The sequence below is a fragment of the Hyla sarda genome, chromosome 8 (assembly GCF_029499605.1).
Source record: "Hyla sarda isolate aHylSar1 chromosome 8, aHylSar1.hap1, whole genome shotgun sequence".
In the NCBI taxonomy this organism is placed as follows: domain Eukaryota; kingdom Metazoa; phylum Chordata; class Amphibia; order Anura; family Hylidae; genus Hyla; species Hyla sarda.
This window is the reverse complement of record NC_079196.1, coordinates 213424792-213452264: the sequence shown is the minus strand read 5'-3', so window position 1 is coordinate 213452264 and position 27473 is coordinate 213424792. Positions and strand designations below refer to the sequence as shown.

At 43.3% G+C, this 27473-nt stretch overlaps 1 protein-coding gene across 7 annotated transcripts in view; it reads left to right on the top strand.

The window, feature by feature from the left end:
• LMF1 (lipase maturation factor 1) overlaps window positions 1-27473 on the top strand; it is a 330318-nt gene that overhangs the window by 64653 nt on the left and 238192 nt on the right. For 2 of the 7 annotated variants that reach the window (XM_056533475.1, XM_056533471.1), the window contains one exon: window positions 26459-26607. In XM_056533475.1, the coding sequence (XP_056389450.1) occupies window positions 26459-26607 (149 nt within the window). Of the gene's footprint in view, window positions 1-12162; window positions 12244-14168; window positions 14187-16396; window positions 16449-20196; window positions 20419-21054; window positions 21071-26458; window positions 26608-27473 lie in introns of those variants that run through there. The other 5 variants (XM_056533468.1, XM_056533472.1, XM_056533469.1 and 2 more) reach the window with 5 other exon arrangements.

The window sequence follows — 27473 nt, the reverse complement described above, 5'->3', positions numbered from 1 at the left end:
ACTTGCCAGCGATCGGAACCTAATATTCCGAATGCTGTTTTTGCGCTGCTGGGGTCGGCCACGCCCCCTCAATGCAAGTCTATGGGAGGGGGCGTGACTATCGTCTATCGAACATTTAGTTCCAAACTCTGGCCAGTGGAGTACCCCTTTAAAACAAAGTAAAATGTGGATCTGGTCGGACGTTGGTATTTTTTTTTTCCATCTGTTACCACAGGCCTGTTCTTGGCCATGGATGGTGATGATGGATGATCATTTGTGAAAAGGGGCTGATCACATTGTTCATATAGGACAGAGATCCCCAATCCAGTCCTCAAGGCCCACCAACAAACCAGGACTTGAATTTTGGTAGGCCTTGAGGACTGGGTTGGGGACCACTGATATAGGGAACCATTTGCCAGCTTTTTGTCTTCGGAGATGTCTACTGATCAATATGTGGTGGATTCTGCTCTAGGTGTTTTTTTCAGGTACATGATTAACACCAGACAGACAGGAGTAAAGAGTATAAAGACCCCCATACATATTAGAGAAAAATTAGCTGAACCCTGTCTAATGTGTTTTGGGGGCCTTATGACACTCCAGAAAAAATGATGTTGGGGGAGGAAAGGACAAAGCAGTTTTCAGTTTTCCGAACCGTTCTCAGGGGGAAAATCCTCCGCTAGAGGAACCTGTTAGCAGCTTACATCACCTCTCTCCATTCAGAATGTATGGAAGGATCCAAAGATATTGAAGGTTCATGGCCTCCTGAAGGGACTCCCTGATGTTCCCAATGTGACTACTGGGGTTTGCCTTGAGATCTGTCCATCCTGAGGTGTGTTTGGGAGCTACGGTGAGCTGGACATACTTCTCATGTTCACCTTTAGTCTCTGCAATTAGGTATCATTTCCAGGAATAGTTATTAATTGATGATGGTGGATGGTGGTCATCACTACGACATTGGTCAGGATACGACAAGGACAAGATGGGACCATAGAAAGAAACACTGCACCAGAGCTAGAGCCAAGGCCACCTGTGGAGAACCGCTGCTGAAAGGTCATAGTGTCAAGGATGGCTGCTGGTGAGGCCTTAAAATGTGCGTGACTGCTGCTGTATACTTCTCAGTGTCGACACAAGAAATATATACCAGACAAAAAAGTTGGTATAAAACTCTCTCAGCAAGAAACTCAGGAACTGTTACCAAGTGTTCTCAGAGAGTTCCCAGAAAGAGATCTGTTTATTACACGGAAGTACATTACTTTTTACATTTGACAAAAAGGGGAGGTTAGTTATCACGTCAAAATCATCATGTTATATTTTTATTGGTTATTTGTGTATTGCGTCTGTATATATTAGCATATTCTCATTCATTTCTCTCTTGGCCATTTTTTGTATCTAATTTTCCAACTCCTCTTCTTATCTCCTTTCTCTTGGCCTCATTCCAAGGTCTCCATCTTATTCACGAGCAGATAGCAAGCTGATATATGGGTTTAGGGTATGTAACACATCTTTTTGCAGCATTAGCAAGTATAGAAGTATTAATAAATATTGATCGGCAGTCAGAATCATTTTAATCAACTTCCACAATAGTGTGTGTGGAAGTGGCAAGTAATGTGAAAAGGGGTCATAATATAATAATATAATAACAATGGAATAAAAGACTACTATGTGCGCGAGTAGAGTTAAGGATGAATAAGTTATGATAAATGATAAGTGAAGATAAATAATTAAATATACGAGAAATGCGGGGAATGAATAATCATGATGGTGAAAAATAAATGAAGGATAACATTTTTTTTTTAAATAAAATAAGGATAAAATAAATATGGAAATGCAATGGATAAACTGATCACAATAAAATGGACTATTGGGGGGGATGGAAAAAAATAAAATAAAAGGCAGTGGATAAAATAAATAAAAAGATCACCGTATAAAAAGAATATATTTATATTGAAATCAAATGTGTGAATTCATAGCAATAAAATGATGCTGATAAAATAGGCAAGTGCTAATAGAAGAAATATTAATATGATAGAATGGATGAAATGGGCACAATGGGATAGATTAAAATAGATAAAACACAGATGACTAAAAGATGAACAAATATATAGTAAAAAAAAAAAAAAAAAAAAAAAAAAAAAAAAGCCGACCACCTCATAGGGTGACACTGTGTTGTGCTTTGTGGGACCCCCGCAATCTAACATCTTATCCCCTTTTCTTTGGATAGGGGATAAGATGTTTACTGCGGAGTGCCCCTTTAATAATCAGATCGTGGTCCAAGGTTCCGGTGAGGGAGCAGCAGTCTCAATGGGTTATATAACGCCAATGACCCCAATCGCAGGAAGACCTCAGGAAACGTTTACCATCAAGGACAAAAAAATCACTCGGATACTGCACTGGGACCCTCCAAGGATACAGTTCTACAGAAGCCCGTTATCCAAAAGTATTTATTATGTTTACAACACAACACGTTTCGAGGATGTGTCTCCGCAGCACTGGATAGACAGCCTGGCACATATGAGCCAGAAAGTGGAGATAACTAAACGTATAAAAAGCCAAGTAACCGTAACCCCAAATTTAGGCCATTGGGTTCAAGGCTTTCAAACCCGCCTGAGACATTTGGGCGGTATAGTTATCCCTCCTCCAGTTTTTTTTTTAACGCTTTGTATGGCTGGAAATGTAAGACTTCTAGGGTCTTTGTTGTGATGAAGCGTGAAGTGGGTGGACAATGGATGTTTCATGTTCCCTCTTCTGATGTGCTCCAAAATGAGAGTTTTTAATGCTATGGACATACTGTTTACTGCAGCCGTACTACAAGATGTGCACCACTCCTTTACTCTTACAAGTCAAAAAATCCGAACTGTTCCACTCAAGATGTTGACTGTGAAGTTGACTTTGTGTGTTTTCTTTGAAAAATTTGGTCATCTTTCAGTTGCTGCAGGGGTACTCCACTGCCCGAACGATGGATGTGGGGGTCGTGACGCCACAGTCACACCCCTCATGAAGTCACACCACGCCCCCTCAGTGCAATACTATGGGAGGGGGCATGGCAGTCGCCATGCCCCCTCCCAAAGTCTTGCACTGAGGGGGCGTGGCGTGACATCATGAGGGGTGTGGCTGTGATTTCCAGTCCCCCGCAGCCCACACCCAGCGTTTGGAACAAAATGTTCTGAATGCTGGGGCCATGGAGTACTCCTTTAACATTGAGCCATGTGTCAGTCCATTGTTGTTTATTTGGGTTTCTAATTGATGGTGCTACTTAGGTTCTTAATTGTTTTGCAATGGCATATAAAGTGCCTATACTTGTTAGAAACTTTCTCTACCTTTTTGTAGTCTTTGTTAAAAGTGATGATGATTTTAGCCTCTTGTTCAGTCAGGGTTCTATTTTCCTTGTGTTTTGTTTTTTTTCTGCTCAAAATGATATCCTGTCTAGTTCTCTCACATGTGCAATTGAGTTATAAAGGGTGGATATGACATAATTTTTATCTAAAGACTTCTGGGTCAGGGAGTCTTCTTGTTCAGACCTCATGTCTTCAGTGTAATTTTTTCTGTATTGGCCTGTTGGAATGTTAAAGGGGTACTCCAGTGGAAAACTTTTTTTTTTTTTTTTTTAAATGAACTGGTGCCAGAAAGTTAAACAGATTTGTAAATGACTTCTATTAAAAAAATCTTTATCCTTCCATTACTTATTTTTGTCCACAGTGCTCTCTGCTATCACCTCTGTCCATGTCAGGATCTGTCCAGAGCAGCATAGGTTTGCTATGAGGATTTTCTCCTGCTCTGGACAGTTCCTGATACGGGCATCAGGTGTCAGCAGAGAGCACTGTGGACAAGACAAAAAAGAAATTCAAAAAGCAAAGAATTTCCTCTGTAGCATACAGCTGCTAAAAAGTACTGGAAGGATAAACATTTTTTAATTGAAGTCATTTACAAATCTGTTTACATTTCTGGCATTAGTTGATTTAAAAAGAAATTTTTTTTCACCGGAGTACCCCTTTTAAGAAGTCATCATGGTAGGTACCGGCTTGAAAGCAGTCTGTAGCTTTTTTTGGCTGTTGGTTTTCGGAAGGTACTGCACTAAAGACTTGTTGGTTTAACCCTTATCTTGAGGTCTAGAAATTCAACTTTCTCCTTACTGACAAATGGGGTAAAGGTACATTTGGGCCTCATTTACTAAGGGTTTTCCGAGTAGATTTTGTATTTTTTTTTTTTTCTGTGTCGCATGCGAAGTGCGCCAGAATTTCCATAAAAAATGTAAAAAAAACTACTAACTTTCCACTTTACTCAGAAAACCCTACAAGGGTTTTTTTTTTTTTTTATTTAATTTATTCAATACATTTTTTTTTAATCAATTTTTTAATTGTCTAAATTAAGTGTCTAAAAAAAAAAAATCCCTAGATTTTCTAACGGAACCTACAAATTTACTAATGTTTTCACAGAAAAATATGGTTGATTTGATCTCTGGAAAACCTGAGTGTGAAAAAAGAGCAAAACATAGGGAAAATTACCAAATACAGTTACAATAGTAAATACTATGGAAAAATACCTGTTGGAATAAAAAAACTCTCGGAACGACCACCTTCCCAGTACGTTGGAACCTTATTTATTTCATTACGTCCCTGCTACAGAGTCTAATCCCCCCAGATAGAGGTAAACTAACTAAGGGTATACATCTTCTCTTACGTCATTGGCTTCAACCAACTATTACAGAAATCCTTTGTGAATTTCGCTTAGTACTCCATATAGAAATGCTACTGTCCACCAGAAATTCAGAGTTTTGCTAAATCCTTCTTTCGTAAGTGGAAGCATTATTTACTTACCAGACACTGCGGAGAGACATAGAATAGTTTAGAATAGTTCAGCAGCGGAGTACCCCTTTAAGGTGGTAATTCCAAATTCCCCAGTGTGCCTTTGATAGCCTCTACACCAGTGGTCTGCAACCTGCGGACCTCCAGAGGTTTCAAAACTACAACTCCCAGCATGCCTGGACAGCCATCGGCTGTCCAGGCATGCTGGGAGTTGTAGTTTTGAAACCTCTGGAGGTCCGCAGGTTGAAAACCACTGGTGTAGAGGCTATCAAAGGCACACTGGGGAATTTGGAATTACCACCTTTAAAAAGGGGTACTCCGCGGCTGAGCGTTTGGAACAAACTGTCCTGAACGCTGGAGCCGTTGCCGGGAGCTTGTGACGTCCTAGCCCCGCCCCCTTCATGCCGTCATGCACCCCGCCCCCTCAATGCAAGTCTGTGGGAGGGTGCGTGGCATCGTAAGGGGCGGGGCTATGATTTCACGAGCTCGCGGCTCCAGCGTTCAGAACAGTTTGGTTCCAAAGGCTGAGCAGCGGAGTACCCCTTTAATTAAGAATGCTGTCCCCTGGTTTATCATCTTAAAGGGGTGCCAGAAAGTTAAACAGATTTGTAAATTACGTAGAAAAAAAACGCCTGCACGGCTGAATGAAATCTTCTAAGCTTTATTCATAAATCTTCACGGTGGCAGAAAGACATGGACTTATACAAAAGTAGAAAAAAATTGCACATAGAAAAACGGTCCCAGACAATGGCTGACGCGTTTCAGGTTGCTACACCCTTACTCATAGCTTGCCAATCCTCAAATGAGACTGCCTTATATACTACAAGGCCACCCTTCCCATCAGGAAGGGGAGGGACATCTTTTGTCGGTGTGCAATCTAACACAAGTAGAAAAAAAAATATATATATATGTGTATATTTAAAAAAAAAAAAAAAAAAAACACATAAAACACAATAGGACTACATTACAGCTAAGGAAAATGAAACAACCAATTCACTTATATATTAGTAATGCGGTATCAAATCCGTCTTATTATTTAAGCCATGCGGTTGAATGCGATTCAGCAGATAGATCCCCATGATTTCTCTATTGTGGAGAATTCGTATAGGGTCACCCCCTCTTTTTTACCTCTTTTTGATTTTTTTTTAATGCCTTCAGGCCTGTGAAAATTAAAGCAGCAATCTGATTGGTTGCTATGGGCAACTGGACATCTTTTCCTCTGCACAGGTTTTCATAAATCATCCCCCACCCTGTTTTATTGTATTTTATTCCTGTTTTATAGAATCATATAAAAAAAATAATTCTTATTGTATTTTATTCATGTTATATAAGATCATATATTTTTTTATTGTACTTTTTTTTTCTGCTACATAGAATTATATATCAATTTTTTTGTGTTTTATTCATGCTATATAAAATCATAGGGGGAGATTTATCAGAACCTGTGCAGAGGAAAAGTTACCCAGTTGCCCATAGCAACCAATCAGATCTCTTCTTTTATTTTTCAGAGGCCTTGTTAAAGGTGTAGTCCAGTGGTGACCCAGTGGTGAACAACTTATCCCCTATCCTAAGGATCGCGGGGGGTCCGACCGCTGGGGCCCCCTGTGATCTCCTGTACGGGGCCCCGACAGCCCGCGGGAAGGGGGCGTGTCGACCTCTGCACGAAGCGGCGGCCAACACGACCCCTCAATACAACTCTATGGCAGAGCCGAAGCGCTGCCTTTGGCAATCTCCGGCTCTGCCATAGAGATGTATTGAGGGGGCGTGTCGGCCGCCGCTTCGTGCGGGGGTCGACACCCGCTATCTGGCCGGAGAGCCTGGCCCCCGTACAGAGAGATCGCAGGGGGCCCCAGCGGTCGAACCCCCCGCGATCTCAAACTTATCCCCTATCCTTAGGATAGGGGATACGTTTTTCACCATTGGACTACCCCTTTAAGAATGAAAGAAGCGATCTGATTGGTTGCTATGGGCAACTGGGTAACTTTTCCTCTGCACTACTGATAAATCTCCCCCGTAGTGTGTGTATTTAGTCTAAACATGAATCCTCCCAAATTAAAGATGTCAACTGATCGACAGATATTGGGTTCTCTTCTTCTCCTCTAATGGTTGCTTTAGGGTTTATCCATTATTGGGTCAGTGCCATGTTTGCAAACACGGCTGCCTATAAAATAGGTCCTTTTTCTGGTTGTATATGGAGAATATATGTTGCTGGGCATTCACAAGGTTTTTGGTGGCAGATTTAGGTGATTTTGATGGTAGATGCTCCTTCGTTTGCCAGGGAAACAAGAATTGGAATTTTTTCGTTCCTAATGTTTCCCAGGGGAAAAATGGCATTCCGTGTGTGGAAGACTCTCCTCTCTGTCTCTCTCCAGTAACGAAACTTTTTGGCCAGGCCCAACGTTGGGGTCGATAGCTGTCGGCAGAACAGCCGCCTAATGGCCACAGCCAGCTTTAATTGCTAAATATCCTGAACATAGACACTTGCTTCCCAATGTTTTCAATCAAGTCTCCACCACTCACCAGAATGGGTGACTTACATATTCGCGGTGACCCCATGCCCTCCCCGCTCCTAAATTCATGCTCTCAGAACAGCTTAATGAGGGGTTTACTGGTCCAATTGGATGTTTTTATTAAAACCCATTAGTGCAGTGAAGCAGTCCGCCTGAAGGAAGCAATTAGCTCCAAGTAAGTGAGGTTGGAGATTTCCCTAGCCGGAGCAGAAACATCTCCCCCCCCCCCCCCCCCCCCATGTTCCCCTTAAACTATTCCAGACAAACTCCACTCCACAACCATGTCCTGGCAGTGTCTCATGGATGGAGGTTCTCCATGCTTCCTACAACATAAACCGTCTGTACGTGGAGTGTACGTTTTTTTTTTTTTTTTATCACATCGTGTCCCGTTAAAGGAACACTTATGTAAAATTGGCCGTCTTGCCTGGTACATGTAACCATTTGCCCTGGTTTTGTGGAAAAAAAAACCCTGATGAGTGCTAATAAAATTAGGTCACATGAGTACATGGTGGCAGACGCTTGTGTTTTTGGAATATTCTGCAGTAATTTATTTTATTAGAAATTAAAACAATGCAGTCCATATTTGAAGGCATGTAATCCTGAGGTTGTCCTACAGAATAGGGGAGAAGTTTATCACTCCAATAGTTACAGAGACGACAATAATTTACCACTCCAGGTTAAAGGAGTTCTGGAGGGAAATATAACTTATCCCCTATCTAAAGGATAAGTTATAGATCGCGGGGGTCCGACTGCTAGGACCCCCCGCGATCTCCTGAACGCAGCCCGGCAGTTTGCTGGAAGGGGGCATGCCGTCGGCATGCCCCCTTCCAGCAAACTGCTGGGCCCCGTTCAGGAGATCGCGGGGGTCCCAGCGGTCAGACCCCTGCGATCTATAACTTATCCCCTATCCTTTGGATAGGGGATAAGTTATGTTTCACTGCACTACTTGAAGCGTATGCTTAGTGAATTACAACTTTATTAGCCATGTCACAGTCGGCCAGGCTCAGGAAATCCAATCTGTTTTGTAATTTATTTGTATAGTATATATATATAACAACTTTTTGGGCTAGGCCCTTCTTCAAGCTGTAAGTAATGGAAGTTCTGTGAGCGTTATGTCCTGGAGCAAGTGTCCTGTGCGAGTTACATGGGAGATGAAGTTCAATGAAGACTGGGATCAGCTGGTGACAGGAGCACAAAAACCCTTGTAGTTGGTAAACCCCCTCAATGGGACTGGCTGGGTCTTTATTGTGTGGTGGTCTCCTTACTCTTTTCCAATGATGGTAAAAGAGAGTATAGTCGGGTATATTGGAATTACCATGTACAGTCCTATTGTCCTATTGTGCTGTGGTATCTAAACCACTGCCCAAATGGTCTGACAGTGTTTTCTCCCCTCACCAATTCAGATATACACACTGCCTGATGGGGGGATCGGGAGAGGGCATTTGGTCGACCAAATGTTTGGCTGACCAATCTCTGACCTGCTTAAAGGGGTTCTCCGCCCCAAGACATCTTATCCCTTTTCCAAAGGATAGGGGATAAGATGTCTGATTGTGTGGGTCCCGGAGCTAGGGACCCCTGCAATCTCCCGGTTGCAGCCGGCGTTCGTTTAAAGCGTCGGGTGCAGTGCCGGAGGCTCATGACGTCACGGCCACACCCTGCTAGTGACGTCACAACCACGCCCCCCCCCCCGCAATGCAAGTCTAAGGGAGGGGGCGTGACGGCATCACACCCCCTCCCTTAGACTTGCATTGAGGGGCGTGGCTGTGGCGTCACAAATGGGGCATGACCTTATCGTCACGAGCCTCCACCCTGCATCGCGAACTTCGCTCCCTGCACTTATGGATAGGGGATAAAATGTCTAACAGCGGAGTACTCCTTTAAGGTTGTGGTCCCTTTCCTACATTGGCTGAAATGTCCTGGGAGTCTCCAGTGTTGTAGCATTTAACCTAATGTTTGAACAGAATCATGGATGATCCTAGAATTCCATTTTATTGCTAGGGAAAACCTGGTGTTAGCTAACTATTGGTATCAGTGGAATACATGGATAGGCTGGGCCTTCTAGACTAATGGAGATGGAGCTGTAAATGGAGGTTTTCCAAACCGGGCAACCATGTGGATCCACCAAATAACCAAACAGTGGGTTAAAAGGTTTGGCAAAAAATGAGTGGTCATCCCACAACCATTCATCCATTTTCTATGGCTGTGTTCCCCACCCTGTTGCAAAACCACATCTTCCATCATGCCCAAACCTGTGACTCCTGACTCCCCCAGCTGTGGCAGGACCACATCATCCATCATACCCCAACCTGTTGGAGAACCACAACACCCATCATAGCCCAATATGTGGCTGTTGCAAAACTACAGCAACCAACATGCTAATATACATCAGGTATAACTGCTGTTATAGTTAAAGGTTCTCCACCATAAGGTGATTTTTGTACGTACCTGGCAGACAGTAATGGACATGCTTAGGAAGGATCTGCACTTGTCTTGTGGCTAAATGACTATGTTGTGAGATTACTATAACTTTGTGGCTAGCTTATGGTGAACTGGTATTTCCTGTTTTAATTTCCTTCTTTGCCTACAAATCCCATAATTCCATTTTCCTCCCACCCACACATCATCCACCCCACCTATTGAAACATAAATTAGCTGCATCCATTCAAAAGACCTGTGGATTTCAATCAGGGTGCCTACAGCTGTTGCATTAGTTGCAGATTGATCTCTCTCCCACCAAGCGATTTCCCCCCCCCCCCCCTCCCATTGAAGCAGACAGGCTCCCTGTCATCAGCTGACTAGTCTAGTCAGATCTCGGCTGCATTGCAACCTGGGAAAAATCTGAGACAACAGTCATTTTGTATGCTGTTAGAGATAAATATTGGGGTGAAAATCACAGAAGAATTGTGAGAAAACCATCACACACAGGTACAGACACAATATTATGAACTGCACTAACTTTACAGCCCCTGTAGGATAGTCAAATAAATAAAAAATCCTGGAATACCCCTTTAAGCAAAAAAGTTGGAGACCACTGAACTACAGGGTTAATAAATACAGGTCCACACATCAGTAGTTCAGTTTTTTATGATTGGTTTGGATGGGGAAAACAAAAAAGAAAATGTCCACTTGCATCTGTTAATCCCGTCCATTATAAAGACCCCTACAAAATAAAATCCATCTATAAAATAAACCCATAATGATCCTGCGCTCGGAGTTCCCTAATCCGGCTCTGCGTGGTGCACTGCATAGTTTTGGGGGGAGATTGGCCGTGCCTTAATGTGTCTCACCCCGGCCCCTCAGATTTATGTCTCTCTCATTAGCCTGTCTGCTGACCTGGTCAGACTCCACGTACAATAAGATTGCAGTAATTTATACCCAGTGATTAGAGGCATGTGCATGGCTAAAGGCCGGGAGAGGGGGGCGGCAGAGCCTACCATGGAAACACCAAGCCACTAATTTCCGCAAGTCGGACCCCGCTTGTGGCTATTTCCCCTGCTCCGACTGATTGGGATAAGGTGATCTAACCGCATTGTGGTGTATTACAGGAGTCTGATGTAATGGTAAACGAGAACGCTCTGCAACGTATGGCTCCGATCACGGTCTGCATTAATATGAACAGCATGGAAGATACAAGACGGTAGAATGTAGGGGGGCATGAGTCATGTTTTGGGGGCAACATATTGTGAAACCGCTCCCCCTCCCCTTACTGTCTATGCTACAAAAATTCCCAATAAAATTATTTGTTTCTGGACCCAGTATGGTTTCCATTCTAGAGTCTGTAAGGCATTTTACCCATATTTCATAGACCAGTGTTAACCAATTGTCATTGTAAATTACTTCTATATAAAAATATTAACCCTTCCAGTACTTATCAGCTGCTGTATGCTCCAGAGGAAGTTGTGTAGCTCTTTCCAGTCTGACCACAGTGCTCTCTGCTGCCACTTCTGGACGTGTCAGGAACTGTCTTGAGCAGGAGAGTTTTTTTTTTTTTTTTTTTAAATGGAGATATGCGCCTACTTTGGACAGTTCCTGACATGGACAGATGAGTCAGCAGAGAGCACTGTGGTCAGACTGGAAATAACTACACAACTTCCTCTGAAGCATACAGCAGCTGATAAGTACTGGAAGGATTAAGATTTTTTAATAGAAGTAATTTACAAATCTGTATAACTTTTTGGCACCAGTTGATAAAAAAAAAAAAATGTTTTCCACCGGAGTACCCGTTTACTGGTGACTGCGGATGTCTGCTCGGTCCTAGTGTCGATGCATTTTGGAGGCGCCTTCTGCAGATGGAATCTCGGCCCGGAATATCATTTTGTTACAGCGGTCACCGTATATGGCGGAGTACCAAAACTTCTAAATGTGAATTGAACAAAGCTTTATTTCGACATTATAATAACATAAATAAAATGCAATAAAAAATGGATACATGATTTTATACAGCATGAATAAAATAAAATACATAAATACTATACAATAAAATACTATAATTCTATATGACAAAAAAATGTACAATAAAAAATATATGATCTTATATAACTTGAATAGAATACAATAAGAAAATGTTATATATATATATATATATATATATATATATATATATATATATATATATATGATTCTATAAAACAGGAATAAAATACAATAAAACAGTGTGGGGGATGATTTATGAAAACCTGTGCAGAGGAAAAGATGTCCAGTTGCCCATAGCAACCAATCAGATTGCTGCTTTCATTTTCACCTGTGAAAATGAAAGTAGCAATCTGATTGGTTGCTATGGGCAACTGGACATCTTTTCCACTGCACAGGTTTTGATAAATCTCCCCCCTGTATTTTTTGTATTATTTTGATTATATACAGCGGTCCCTCAAGTTACAATATTAATCGGTTCCAGGACGACCATTGTATGTTGAAACCATTGGAAGTTGAGACCAGAACTCTATGGAAACCTGGTAATTGGTTCTGAAGCCCCAAAATGTCATCCAAAAAATAGGAAAAAGTGAGGATTAAAGATAAATAAGTAGATAACTAATACAAATAAAGCAAATCCTTCCATATAAAAGTAAGAAAGATCTGCTGGGAGCTGTAAATCGCTGTCTATTTCAGCGTTTTCTAACCAGGGTGCCTCCAGCTGTTGCAAAACTACAACTCCCAGCATGCTCGGACAGCCTTCGGCTGTCCGGGCATGCTGGGAGTTGTAGTTTTGCAACAGCTGGAGGCACCCTCTTTTGGAAACACTGGTCTATGTAGAGGACAGAAGCTTCTTCAGGGTCCTGTACAGTACACGCAATGTCCTAAAAAAAGGAATATGGAGCCGCCCTCACCCTAGCACAGGTAAAGAGTACAGAACATGTAATACCTCCCTGTACTGTAGGGGGCGCTACCAGAAACCAGTCAGTGCATACACTTCAGTAATACAGGTAAAGAGTACAGAACATGTAATACCTCCCTGTACTGTAGGGGGCGCTACCAGAAACCAGTCAGTGCATACACTTCAGTAATACAGGTAAAGAGTACAGAACATGTAATACCTCCCTGTACTGTAGGGGGCGCTACCAGAAACCAGTCAGTGCATACACTTCAGTAATACAGGTAAAGAGTACAGAACATGTAATACCTCCCTGTACTGTAGGGGGCGCTACCAGAAACCAGTCAGTGCATACACTTCAGTAATACAGGTAAAGAGTACAGAACATGTAATACCTCCCTGTACTGTAGGGGGCACTACCAGACACCAGTCAGTGCATACACTTCAGTAATACAGGTAAAGAGTACAGAACATGTAATACCTCCCTGTACTGTAGGGGGCGCTACCAGAAACCAGTCAGTGCACTTTAGGAATACACTGGTTTTACCAGTGAAATATCCATTCTGATTGGTCGGTTCTTCCAGCTATTGACACGTTTCACAGATCTGGACTGTCTGTAGCATTGTATGTTGAGTCTGGTTTCAAGTTACAATGGTCCAGAAAAGACCATTGTATGTTGAAACTATTGTATGTTGAGGCCATTGTAAGTTGAGGGATCACTGTGTATATATATATATATATATATATATATATATATATAACAAACTATGTACCCCCCTTCCTTTCCCGCTCTTGGCACGTGCAGCGTCGCTCTCACAGCAGACAGGATCCATAGTGTGAAGCTGGCACGGTGCCCTCACGGCTCGTCCACCTCGAGGTTAACGTCTAACTTCACAAAGCTGCTCTGCATTTCAAGAGCAGGAACTGCGAGTACTGAGAAATGTTAATTCCCAATGCCCCGAAGCAGAGAATATGCTAAATATTCTGAATATATCAAGACTAAATGGCCCCGTGTTGCTAGGTCCAATTTCCGCTGAAGGGAAGCATGTTCTTCTCCACTGCAGCTCCATTAAGGCTGAGCGGGGGCCATTACCACGCCGTTCTCTCTTCTTAGACTGGCCCTGTGGCACCTGTATGGATTTAAGCCATCTGCGAGGAGGAAGTTTGGTTGTCGTGGCAACAGGACTTTAAAAAGTACCATGACAAAGCCAGAGTAGGCCGAGGGGTCAGTGCGGGGGGTGCGGCGGTCATAGGGGTCACTTCCTCTCACCCCCCCCCCCCCTTTAATAAGGCTGCAGAGAGGAATATGCAAAGCATTACAGCCACAGGGCTTGGATTGTCATGAAGTACTACATGGAGTGATCAGATTCTTATGCAGTGTGTTAATGTGAGTTTACATGTCATTAAAGTTTAAAGTTGCCACCATGATTTTTCTCGATGTGTCTTAGTTGATTTTTCACGATTTTTTTACTCCTAGGCAGGGGCTATGCATTTCCATGAAGCCTGGATGACTCCGTGACTAAAAGATAGCGTCATAGTTTTCAGTGTGGCTGCTGACACTTACCCAAAGAGAAAGACCCAGCAATGGTTTTCGTGATTCTCTAAAATATATGGCCCTTAAGAGCTGAGGGACTCTGGCAAGGGCCACATTGTGTTGTCTAGGCGACTGGGCCAGAGCATCTTCAGAAGGGTTGGTTTTATAGGGTGTTCTCAGTATGTAGTGGTCAGTACCTACCATAATGAAGGACAACCAATGACCAGCAACAGGGCATGGATGCCCAAGGCTTAAAGGGGTATTCCAGGCAAAAACATTTATTTATATATCAACTGGCTCCGGAAAGTTAAACAGATTTGTAAATTACTTCTATTAAAAAATCTTAATCCTTCCAATAGTTATTAGCTTCTGAAGTTGAGTTGCTGTTTTCTGTCTAACTGCTTTCTGATGACTCACGTCCCGGGAGCTGTCCAGCTCCTATGGGGATATTCTCCCATCATGCACAGCTCCCGGGACGTGACATCATCATTGAGCAGTTAGACAGAAAACTTCAGAAGCTAATAACTATTGGAAGGATTAAGATTTTTTAATAGAAGTAATTTACAAATCTGTTTAACTTTCTGGAGCCAGTTGATATATAAAAAAAAGTTTTTGCCTGGAATACCCCTTTAAAGGGGTATTCCGGCTTTATACATCTTATCCACTATCCTAAGGATAGGGGAAAAGATGTATGATCGCAGGGGTCCCGCCACTGGGAACCCCCGCGATCTCAGTGCAGCCCCCAGCATTCAGTGACTGGTGCTTCCTCTGAGATGGGGACGTGACGTCACGGCCACACCCCCTCTACTCATGTCTATGGGAGGGGGCATGACGACCATCACGCCCCCTCCCATAGACATGAATAGAGGGGGCGTGGTGTGACGTCACGTCACGTCCCCGTCTCGGAGAAAGCGCCTGGCTGCACCGAGATCATCAAGGCCCCAGCAGCGGGACCCCTGCGATCATACATCGTATCCCCTATCCTTTGGATAGGGGATAAGATGTATAAAGCCAGAATACCCCTTTAATGATGAGTGTGGGGGGAGAAGGCTAAAACGTCAGGTCCGATCCCATAGAAGAGCTGCCGTACAGCAAACCGCTGAAAAACTTCCTGCTGTCTATTATAGAAAGATGTCAGACAGGACATCACAGTGTACTGTATATGGGACTGTGTAGCACAGTGTAGACCAGTTATAGTGCCCATGTGACCCCTGTCCACAGCTGAAAGGGTCTAAAATGGGCAGAACTTGAGCAACACGAGAAGCTGGCCTGGTCTGATGGATGGTGACTTGACCTCCAAATTCCCCAGATCTCAATCCGATGGAGCATTTGTGCTGGAAAAATGAGGCCACACCTCACAACGTACAGGATCGGCTGATAACATCTTGGTGTAGATACTGTATCACTGGACACCTTTATTGGTCTATGGAGTCCAGGCCTTGATAGATCAGCGCATGCGGGGAGCTTCATAGCATTAGTATTGGTTTTAATGAAATGGCTATTAATGGCTGTCAGTGTGTCATCATGGATGTCCCTAGATATCAATCTCCATCTCTGTGGTTGTAACAACCCTACTCAGATGTGAACACCAAAATTGGGTTTAGTAGGGGTAGGGATGGTGCTTGGGATATTGTGCTGAATCTTTCTGGAAGCCTCCGGCTCTATTACGTGTCATGATGTATGGCCAATAATCACCGGTGTAATAGGGCCCTTACTCTTGCCCAGTTTTTCCAATTTCAGCACCAACCTCAAGATCTGACCATTTACTTGCTGCTCACAATGACCGATCATTGTCACCAGATTACCTGTCCGTATGTACATAGTGTTAGCGATCTATCCCTTACTGTGCACCCCCTTTTATGTCATATTATTGGGGGTAGTATGAGTCCCCTATACTCCCTCTGTAGCTGATGCCTCCATTGCCCAGGTGTTGCGATGCATTAAGTTTCTTCTGCAATATAAAGTGAAGACATTCGTGGTCTCCTATGTGCCGCCATAACACTGGTAAATCCGGCATTGTTCCCGTGATCCCCAGGAGGTGCAGAGTTTTCTTTGCTCACTGTGGGAATTTTTGACGTGGCGCACATTTCCTCTGGGTAAGTGATATATGGAGCTTTTTGCTTTGACTTTTCTCTTGGAGCCGTCCTCTCTCTGAAACGCTCTTTGTCCTTCTGTACAAGATGAAGGCTTTCCCCGCATTGAACGCCCACAGGTTCGCCTCAGCCATTGATACGGTTCTCTTCTGAAGTCGGCCTTCGTTTATTTGTGACTACAAAGAATGGCCGGTCCGGCTACTTCTAACCTCCTGCACCCAGGTGGGCTTTAGAGACATCAGTCTACAGTCTGCTCTGTGCTTTGTTCCTCTGGGCTGGGGGAGTGGGTAAGGAGGGAGAGTTTTCAAAGAAAAAATGCCTTTTGGGTAAAAGTAAAAAAAAAAAATATATATATATATATATATATATATATATATATATATATATATATTTATATGTACAAATTGGTGACACGGGACTCTTGAATTGCTAGTCTATGGCTTTGTATTTTGCTCTACCATTTATTGCATTCTTCCACTGTTCCATCTGGCCGCACACATTTCTTCTCTCAGGTGACTGTATGTATGTTGTGTGGATGATGGGGGTGGGACCACTCCGTGGCCCCTTGTGGCAGTGGTGTCATGGCTGTGAACCCGCGTTGCCTGCTTTGCGGGCTGACGGATCCTTAGCCTGCCATCCCTCGGCCGTGTGGCCGGCACAACCATGGGGCGGCCGCATTCGCCCCTCGGGGCCCGGAGTCCATTCCCTGTATGTATGCTTAGATTGATTGACAGCTGTCACCCTACAGGACTTATCCCTGTCCTGTCATTTCCATGGTATCAACCTGGCTCTGGCCTCATATGGTATTCACCCAGCATTTGTTATGCCATTGCATTACATTCTTTTTACTTTCTGGCTTACTTGCCATGTTCCAACATGGCTGCCCGCATTCTTCAGCAGCACTGAGGCTGCGCAAATAGTCGCCTGGTATACCCATTTTCTTACTAGTATCATTGCACTATTTGCGTGTGCGCCGTGTGGACTTTCGCATGCGCGAATTTGTGCCTACGCAGATACCGCTTCAGGTTCCTCGTGCTCTCCAATCCTCCTGACACGTGCGCAGTACAGTCAGCACCCATGTCATGGCGCCGATGGTGTCCTTCTCCACGTGAGTCCTCCCTATCCAGCGCCGCCCCTAGTAAGTTTTTATTCATTACTGCACTGTACACTACTATGGCACTCCCCTTTGGGGTGGAACCACTGTGTTTCTCTGTATTTGCATATCCATCATCTGTATACCTAATGTATGCTCCGCCTGCATGTCATTTATCTATTTACCAGTTATGTTTGTGCATATATATATATATATATATATATACTAGCCTATGTCCACCCTCATGTTGCTTGATAATGGCGGCAATTGTGTAGCCGAAACGTCGCCAGCCGTGTTGTGATGGAATAAAGCTACTCCTTCACCCCATCTGCGAGCGCTATGGTCGTCTGTTCTTCTACACTTCGTTTGGCCCTCAAACCGGGACCGTGTACCTACAGAACCCGAATGCCATTTACACTACCCAGAGTGTTGCTGCTTCTCGTTCTTCAGTTATATATATATAAATCTCATGAAAAAAAAACATATAACAATTTATTTTCACCTTAAAGGGCCCTAAAGTAGTTTGGTGACCATCTGATAATATTCAGTTTTTTTTTTTTTTTAAATTGGTTTTAGTCTTCGCATTTCCCCCCCAATTTTATCATTACAAGTCATGTGATTTCTTTATTATGTGACTCAAGGGTTTCTATTAATGCATTGGGGGGGGATTCCAATGTTAAATCCACATTGCATTTTTCTGGGCAATTTTATCCTCCCATAGAAGTTTATGGAGGAAAAAAAAACATATTCTTAGCACCTTAAGTGGGTTTGGTGTTTCATAATTCTATTGATTCTCAGCTAACATTTGGCCACACAGTTTTTTGCCTTAAATTTGACGTTTTATTATTTTTGGGAAAAAAACAAACTTGAAAACCCAGCTTCAGGCTTTTATTTTTTTAAACTCTTTGCATGGTATTTTTTATTTTATTTATTTATTATTTTTCTTTTAAAAAGGGGGGGGGGGGGGCACAAAATCGCTGTGGCAAGGAATCTTTTTGGCAGTTTTCCTTCCATAGATCACAGGGGAAAAAAAGACTCAAGACTTGGAAAGTGAATATATATATATATATATATATATATATATATATATATAATGTATATCCTGATTTTTTTATTTATAGGAATTCTACAGGGTTGCATGTATGATGTCACGTGTCACTTGGTCCCTGTAATCGATCCCCGGCTTGGGCTCCTGAAGGGAAGTGTCAGATTATCTGTGGACACTGCTGTTGGTTTAGCACCGGGTAGCTGCGGTGTAGGGTGATTTGCTGATGGGTTTACAAGCTGCTCTTACACCTGTGTTACATGACAGCTCTCAGCCACCTCCATGTGTTCTCCTAATATCACTGACAGCAGGGCGATCACTATACTGTATGTACAGGCCCGGGTTCCCTCCAAATACACCCCACCGAGCACGGCCCACCTGCCCCACACACTGCACCTGTGAGGGAAGGATCTATCTATATCTATCTATCTCATATCTATCTATCTATCTATCTATCTCATATCTATCTATCTATCTATCTATCTCATATCTATCTATCTATCTCATATCTATCTATCTCATATCTATCTATCTCATATCTATCTATCTATCTCATATCTATCTATCTATCTCATATCTATCTATCTATCTATCTATCTCATATCTATCTATCTATCTATCTATCTATCTCATATCTATCTATCTCATATCTATCTATCTATCTCATATCTATCTATCTATCTCATATCTATCTATCTATCTATCTCATATCTATCTATCTATCTCATATCTATCTATCTCATATCTATCTATCTATCTATCTCATATCTATCTATCTATCTCATATCTATCTATCTATCTATCTCATATCTATCTATCTATCTCATATCTATTTATCTCATATCTATCTATCTCTATGTCACATCTGCCTGCACTCCTACTGACAAGTCATTACACTGATAGCCATCAATGTGACAGACGCCTTCATCAGAGCGCGGGAGGGAGCGGGATCCATTAGGAGAACAATTACATGGATAAAGACCTGAATCATCTGCTGTGGGATCTATTCCCAGAACACCCCAGAGACAACTGCGCTGAACTTGTTACCATCTTAGAAAAGTTTAAGTGCTTAGTGCTATATAGATTGTAGGGAACCAAAAAATGGAGAGACATCCTGTATATTGTTATGTCCTAGCAGCGATTATCTATTTATCTATCTATCTATTTATCTATCTCATATCTATCTATCTCATATCTATCTCTCTCATATCTATGTATCAATCTATCTATCTCATATCTATCTATCTCATCATATCTCATATCTATCTCATATCTATCTATCTCATATCTATCTATCTATCTATCTCATATCTATCTATCTCATATCTATCTATCTATCTCATATCTATCTATCTATCTCATATCTATCTATCTATCTCATATCTATTTATCTCATATCTATCTATCTATCTCATATCTATCTATCTATCTCATATCTATCTATCTATCTCATATCTATCTATCTATCTCATATCTATCTATCTATCTCATATCTATCTATCTATCTCATATCTATCTATCTATCTCATATCTATTTATCTCATATCTATCTATCTATCTCATATCTATCTATCTATCTATCTATCTCATATCTATCTATCTATCTATCTCATATCTATCTATCTATCTATCTATCTATCTCATATCTATCTATCTCATATCTATCTATCTCTCTGCTGTCCAGGCATGCTGGAAGTTGTAGTTTTGCAACAGCTGGAGGTACACCAATTGGGAAACACTGATTGATGTTCTATCTACTATACAGTAGGGGCCATACATTTGGGAACACCCTGCAGCTTTATTACAGAATAATTCAAAGACAAAACCACCCAGGTGATGAAAGTAGTGGAGCATCACGATGACTGACAGTACAGCAGGGAGGGGGTTAATAGTACATGGGGGTGACAAGGAGGTGCAGCACCATCCAGCGCCGGGGGATCCTCTTATTTATATCTCTTCTGCCCGGGCTCAGCAGTCACAATGGGGCCCTTTGTGCCTCTCCGTGCAGCTGCCAGGGCTATAGGCTTCCATGTTACTGCTGCACATAGTAGCAGGTGGGTCAACAGCTCAGACCCTTTCCTTCCCAGACCCATCGGCCCGAGGGGAGAGACGCTTCTCCCAGTTTCTGGTGGGTGGGAAACACATTAGACTGGTACCAGTCTGATCATCAAACCTGGGGGACATCTGTCCGGCCATTCATCCAGAACGTCCCACAACAAGGCCCCGATGACGATGCTTAGTGGGTACAGATGTAGCAGAGGGCAACTTGTCTCATCTTTCATTGGGGTTTTGTATGAACTAATAAAGTTATAGTTTAATAATTACTATAAAAACTTTAAAAAAATAAAAATGTGACAAAAATAATTCATGGTCAGTCCATGTCCACACTCAATGGGGGAGATTTATCAAAACCCGTGCAGAGGAAGAGTGGTGCAGTTGCCCATAGCAACCAATCAGATTGCTTCTTTCATTTTCCACAGGCCTCTTTAGAGGCCTGTGGAAAATGAAAGAAGCAATCTGATTGGTTGCTATGGGCAACTGCACCACTCTTCCTCGGCACAGGTTTTGATACATCTCCCCCAATGTGTATTTCCATCCTTAAAAAAAAGTCTCCATTTGTTCTTTTTATTTTTTATTTGCTATTTTTAGAAACTTTTCAAAAAAGACATTTTCATCCATTTTTTTTGCTGCAGTAAATGCTACAATGTAAGTTACAAACCAACTGCTTTTTAGAATTAAAATGTCCCTAAAATATGTGAAAAGATGTTCTAAAAAATGTGTTTTTTTGGAGCTGTAAACAGCCATAGAAGAGCATTGTACAGCCGTAAATGAATGGGAGTTACCAGCTATATCTATATTCAGTTCCCCCGAACTTTGTATTGAAAAACATGACCGTTTTCTGAACCGAATTTATGGAGCCCTAAGCTGGTTGTTTTAAGGCCAATTTTATGGTTCAAAAATAGACAAAAATTCTGTATGTGAAATTCCCCTTAAATGGGCACTGTCACCAACTTTATTTTTTGATATGTTGTAGTACTTATGTACTACAACATATCTCTAATATACTTTTATTTATTTATTTATTTATTTTTTATTAAAATGCTTTAATTTACATTTGAAAATCAGCCACTAGGGGTCTCCCTCCTAGTGGCCGGCTGCAGCCTGGCGTGACGTCACGCCTGAAAAAGGACTGATGCGGCCGGGCATCGGTCCTTTTTCACTCAGGCTGCGCTCGCTCCGTGCCTGTCAATCAGACAGGCAGGGAGCGAGCGCATTGGCTCCCCGGCCACTGGCTGGGAGGCCACTCCTCCCACACATCGCCGCCGCTGCCTCGTCGTCGCCACCGCTGTCCCTGCACGCCCGCTGCCGGACTCTGCAGTAAGTGTAATGAGGGAACGGGGTATGCGGGAGGGGGGTTTGTGATGGAGGGAACGGGGTATGGCGCGGGGGGAGGGAGACGGAGGGGACGGGCTAGCGCCGCATGTAACTAACTAATTTAATAGTTTATCTACACAGGGTGCCTCCAGCTGTTTCAATACTACAACTCCCAGCATGCCCTGACAGCCAATAGATGTCAGGGCAAGCTGGGAGTTGTAGTGGTGAAACAGCTGGAGGCACCCTGTGTAAATGAACTAAGGGCGGAAGTGTTGTCCCCAGCAGGCATCAGCGACGTGGTGCCTGCTGGGGAAGTCTGCCTGGTAGTGAGCACACTGCCAGGCAGACAAAAGGCATTTTTGATATAGTAAAAATTTAAAGCAGGGAGGGGGTTAGGGATAGATTGGCAATAGGCCGTGACAGAAAAAAAAAATAGGATGGTGGGAGCTACCCTTTAAGTTTCTGAAAGATTCTCCTTCAGGTGTAAAACTACAGATTTGATTGAAATTTTTTTGTGCCAAATGCCAATCCTGACTCTACTGTGTGTGTGTGTGTTATAAGCCCTGCCTGTGAACCAAGCCGCTCAGACAAAAAAGATAGCGGGACTATGGAATGAGGCAGAAGTATAGTTATCATCAGTGTCACCCACACCACACACCTGTACCATCAAGGTTAGTGCAGGTAAAACTGATGACAGTTTCCATTTAAAGTCCATTAACAAGCTGTCTTCAGCACCTGTGCTGATCTGGGCCAGTCTGAAAACCTGGAGTGAACCTTAAAGACCCCACTACCAGACCTGCCTTTCATCCCATAAAAACTCAGGCCCAGATTTACCAAATTTCCTAGCAAGTGAAGTATCTCCTAGGGTTTTAACTGTTTCCTGGATTTCCCATATCTCGCCCAGTTTATCCTGGATGGAATATGCCCTTACGGAAACCTGGTGTCCATATAAGACGAGTACCTTGGGGAAACAACGACCCTTGACAACTGTTCCTATCTTTTTGTCTCATATATTTTATCTTTCTATCTATCATCTATGTATCTATCTCATATCTATCTACCTATCTCTTCTATCTCATATCTATCTATCTATCACATATCTATCTATCTTATATATATCTATCTACCTCATATCTGTCTATCTATCTCATATCTATCTATCTTATATCTATCTAATATCTATCTACCTCATATCTATATCTATCTATCTCATATCCATCTAATATCTATCTACCTATCTCTTCTATCTCATATCTATCTATCTATCTTATATATATCTATCTACCTCATATCTGTCTATCTATCTCATATCTATCTATCTTATATCTATCTAATATCTATCTATCTACCTCATATCTATATCGATCTATCTATCTCCTATCTATCTACCTCATATCTATCTATCTATCTATCTATCTATCTATCTATCTATCTTATATCTATCTACATCATAGCTATATCTATCTATCTATCTATCTACCTCATATCTATATCTATCTATCTCATATCTATCTATCTTATATCTATCTACTGTATCTATCTTATATATCTTACCATGTTACATTTCCTATCTTACACTAATAAACTTTCAGAAGGAATCTACCATAGAACATTTACATGGAGACATAGGGCAATGATTCTACATTTCCTCACATCTCTGCCCCCTCCCGATGACACCGCAGATAGATAAATTTACTATGCAAATTCCGTGTTCCTGGTCGGTAAGTGGGATGGGATGTGTCAGTGAGGGGTTAATGGTCCCAGGTGACAGCTCGGGCTCCGCTCACAGTTATACAGCCGGATTGTTTTGCCTTTCAAAGCAGCTTCTTTCTTATCAACTTTTCTAGAATCTAATATGCAAATCTTCCGTTTGCATATTGGAAGGTGAGTGTCCTATGGAAACCTGTCAGGGTATAAATAGGAAAATAAGTGCATTTATATAGACCAGTGACCTGCAAAACAGGAGGTCCACAGTTTGGGGACAACTGATATAGACAGTTCCTGCAATGTCCCAATGATGTGTGATGCTTGGTCGTTGATAAGTTACCCCCGTATCCTTTAGCAGTATTAGGCTATGTTCACACAGTGTAAAATGAGCCATACAGTAGAACAGTACCTGACAAATGTGCCCCCACAGTAGTACAGTACCTGACATGGTGCCCCCACAGTAGTACAGTACCTGACACGGTGCCTCCACAGTAGTACAGTACCTGACACGGTGCCCCCACAGTAGTACAGTACCTGACATGGTGCCCCCACAGTAGTACAGTACCTGACACGGTGCCTCCACAGTAGTACAGTACCTGACACGGTGCCTCCACAGTAGTACAGTACCTGACATGGTGCCCCCACAGTAGTACAGTACCTGACATGGTGCCCCCACAGTAGTACAGTACCTGACACAGTGCCTCCACAGTAGTACAGTACCTGACACGGTGCCTCCACAGTAGTACAGTACCAGACATGGTGCCTCCACAGTAGTACAGTACCTGACATGGTGCCTCCACAGTAGTACAGTACCTGACACGGTGCCTCCACAGTAGTACAGTACCTAACATGGTGCCCCCACAGTAGTACAGTACCTGACACGGTGCCTCCACAGTAGTACAGTACCTGACACAGTGCCTCCACAGTAGTACAGTACCTGACATGGTGCCTCCACAGTAGTACAGTATGTGACATGGTGCCTCCACAGTAGTACAGTATGTGACATGGTGCCTCCACAGTAGTATAGTCCCTGACACGGTGCCTCCACAGTAGTACAGTACCTTTCATTGTGCCTCCACAGTAGTACAGTAGCTGACACAGTGCCTCCACAGTAGTACAGTACCTGACTTGGTGCCTCCACAGTAGTACAGTACCTGACTTGGTGCCTCCACAGTAGAACAGTACCTGACACAGTGCCTCCACAGTAGTACAGTATGTGACATGGTGCCTCCACAGTAGTACAGTATGTGACATGGTGCCTCCACAGTAGTACAGTACCTGACACGGTGCCTCCGCAGTAGTACAGTCCCTGACACGGTGCCTCCGCAGTAGTACAGTCCCTGACACGGTGCCTCCACAGTAGTACAGTCCCTGACACTGTGCCTCCGCAGTAGTACAGTACCTGACACGGTGCCTCCGCAGTAGTACAGTCCCTGACACAGTGCCTCCACAGTAGTACAGTACCTGACACGGTGCCTCCACAGTAGTACAGTCCCTGACACTGTGCCTCCACAGTAGTACAGTACCTGACACGGTGCCTCCACAGTAGTACAGTACCTGACACAGTGCCTCCACAGTAGTACAGTAGCTGACACAGTTCCTCCACAGTAGTACAGTAGCTGACACGGTACCTCCACAGTAGTACAGTCCCTGACACTGTGCCTCCACAGTAGTACAGTACCTGACACGGTGCCTCCACAGTAGTACAGTACCTGACACGGTGCCTCCACAGTAGTACAGTAGCTGACACAGTGCCTCCACAGTAGTACAGTACCTGACTTGGTGCCTCCACAGTAGTACAGTACCTGAGACGGTTTTTCCACAGCAGTACAGTACCTGACACAGTGCCTCCACAGTAGAACAGTACCTGACATGGGGCCCCCACAATTGTATAGTGCCTTTCATTGTTCCCCCACAGTAATACAGTACCTTTCATTGTGCCCCCACAGTAGTACAGTACCTGACACAATGCCTCCACAGTAGTACAGTACCTTTCATTGTTCCCCCACAGTAGTACAGAACCTTTTATTGTTCCCCACAGTAGTACAGTACCTGACACAGTGCCTCCACAGTAGTACAGTACCTAACACAATGCTTCCACAGTAGTAGAGTACCTTTCATTGTGCCCCCATAGTAGTAGAGTACCTGACACTGTTCCCCCAAGGAATTACAGTACCTGACATGGTTCCCCCAAGGTAGTACAGTACCTGACGCGGTTCCCCCAAGGTAGTACAGTACCTGACATGATGCCTCCTCAGTAGTACAGTACCTGACATGATGCCACCACAGTAGTACAGTACCTGTCACAGTGCCCCCACAGTAGTACAGCACCTGACAGTGTCCCCACAGTAGTACAGTACCCGTCACAGTGCCCCTGCAGTAGTACAGTACCTGTTACGATGCCCCTCACAGTAGTACAGTACCTTTCATGATGCCCCCACAGTAGTACAGTACCTTTCATGATGCCCCCACAGTAGTACAGAACCTGTAACAACACCCCCACTGTTGTATAGTACTTGTCACAGTGCCCACCTTAGTAGTACAGCACCCGTCGCGGTGCCCACCACAGTAGTACAGTACCTACCATGGTACTCCCACAGTGTGTGTCTCTCAGTGCCTCAACATGCTGGGATATGCAGTTTTGAGGTTTTGAAATTGCAGGTTAGAAGTCAGCCCTCTGTAGGAGCACACAGGCCCTATGAGGTCACTGGCCCTTTAAGGACATGCAGCAGTGTATATATTGTGCAATCTCCCATCATGTATGTAATGATCAGGGGGTGACCCGCCAACAATGACTCCATTGTCTAGGATCCCTCTGGCAGGTTATCAGTTGTGAAGCAATAATTATTGGGATTATGGCCGCAGATATTTTTCTTCCTGTATAGGAATTATCCGGTTACAGTGAATAAAGTATTATCGGGCATCACGTGACCCAGCCCCTCACCTGGGCACCTTTCTATGACCTATAGGAACAATAGGGATTTATGGCTTCTTCTTGTCGTCTTTTTGTAGGATGGGAGTCTCAGCTACTAGAAACTGGATTTCTGGGAATCTTCCTGTGCCCGCTCTGGTCCCTGTCCCGTGTCCCTAAAGGCACCCCCCCATCAGGCATTGTTATTTGGGCGCATCGGTGGCTTATCTTCAGGATCATGCTTGGAGCGGTAAGTTGTATCATAACATTGATGGGGGTTGATGACCTACCCTAATGAAGACGGTCAGGGGCTTAGTGATGTGTCCAATCAGCTCTGATCAAAGATAAAGGTAAAACATTTTTTTTTTTTATAGGTAAATTTTTTCTTTTTTTTTGGGGGGGGGTAGCAGTACACAGGGCAGTGCAAAGAATTGCGCATGCCGCCCCAGCCCAGCCCGTGAATGGTACAGAGCGGAGGCGTACGTACAGTCTGTGCATTGCTGCTCACCAGGGGCGCAGGCAGGATCAGCAAATAACTGCAGTGGCTAAATAATACCATCATACTGTTACCATCAAACCACTATAAACAGACCAATATGACCACTATACAAGTGACAAATAATACCGTCACATCACGACCTTGATACTAAATAACAACTACCCTACACAGATCAATGTCCTCCATACAGTACCCATATAGTAGTGGACCCAGATCTACACAGGTGCTGCAAACAGTATAATAGTTAACAGTGCAGTTACATCCATTGACTCACCTTCTCTGTCTGGCACAGACCGCCACAAAGATTTTTCCAGATATGACTCATCTCTGCAGAATCTGCCGGGCAAACATCTTAGGTCTCATGCTTTTCCGGCAGATTCCCCACCTTTTCCCTATACTCAATACCCCAAATAATGTCTTCCTTGGTCCTCTGCATAGTAAGGTAGGTAGCAGGGGGATTTGATGGGGTCAGGGAGAAAGGTCCCCAGTGGGTAGGTAATTCCACCCTATTAGGTAAATGCCCCCACTAGGGAGATAAGTAAATGCCCCCACTAGGGCATCAAATACAGTAGGTAGATAATCCCCCCCAATGATTAGAAGCCCCCAGTAGGTATTTT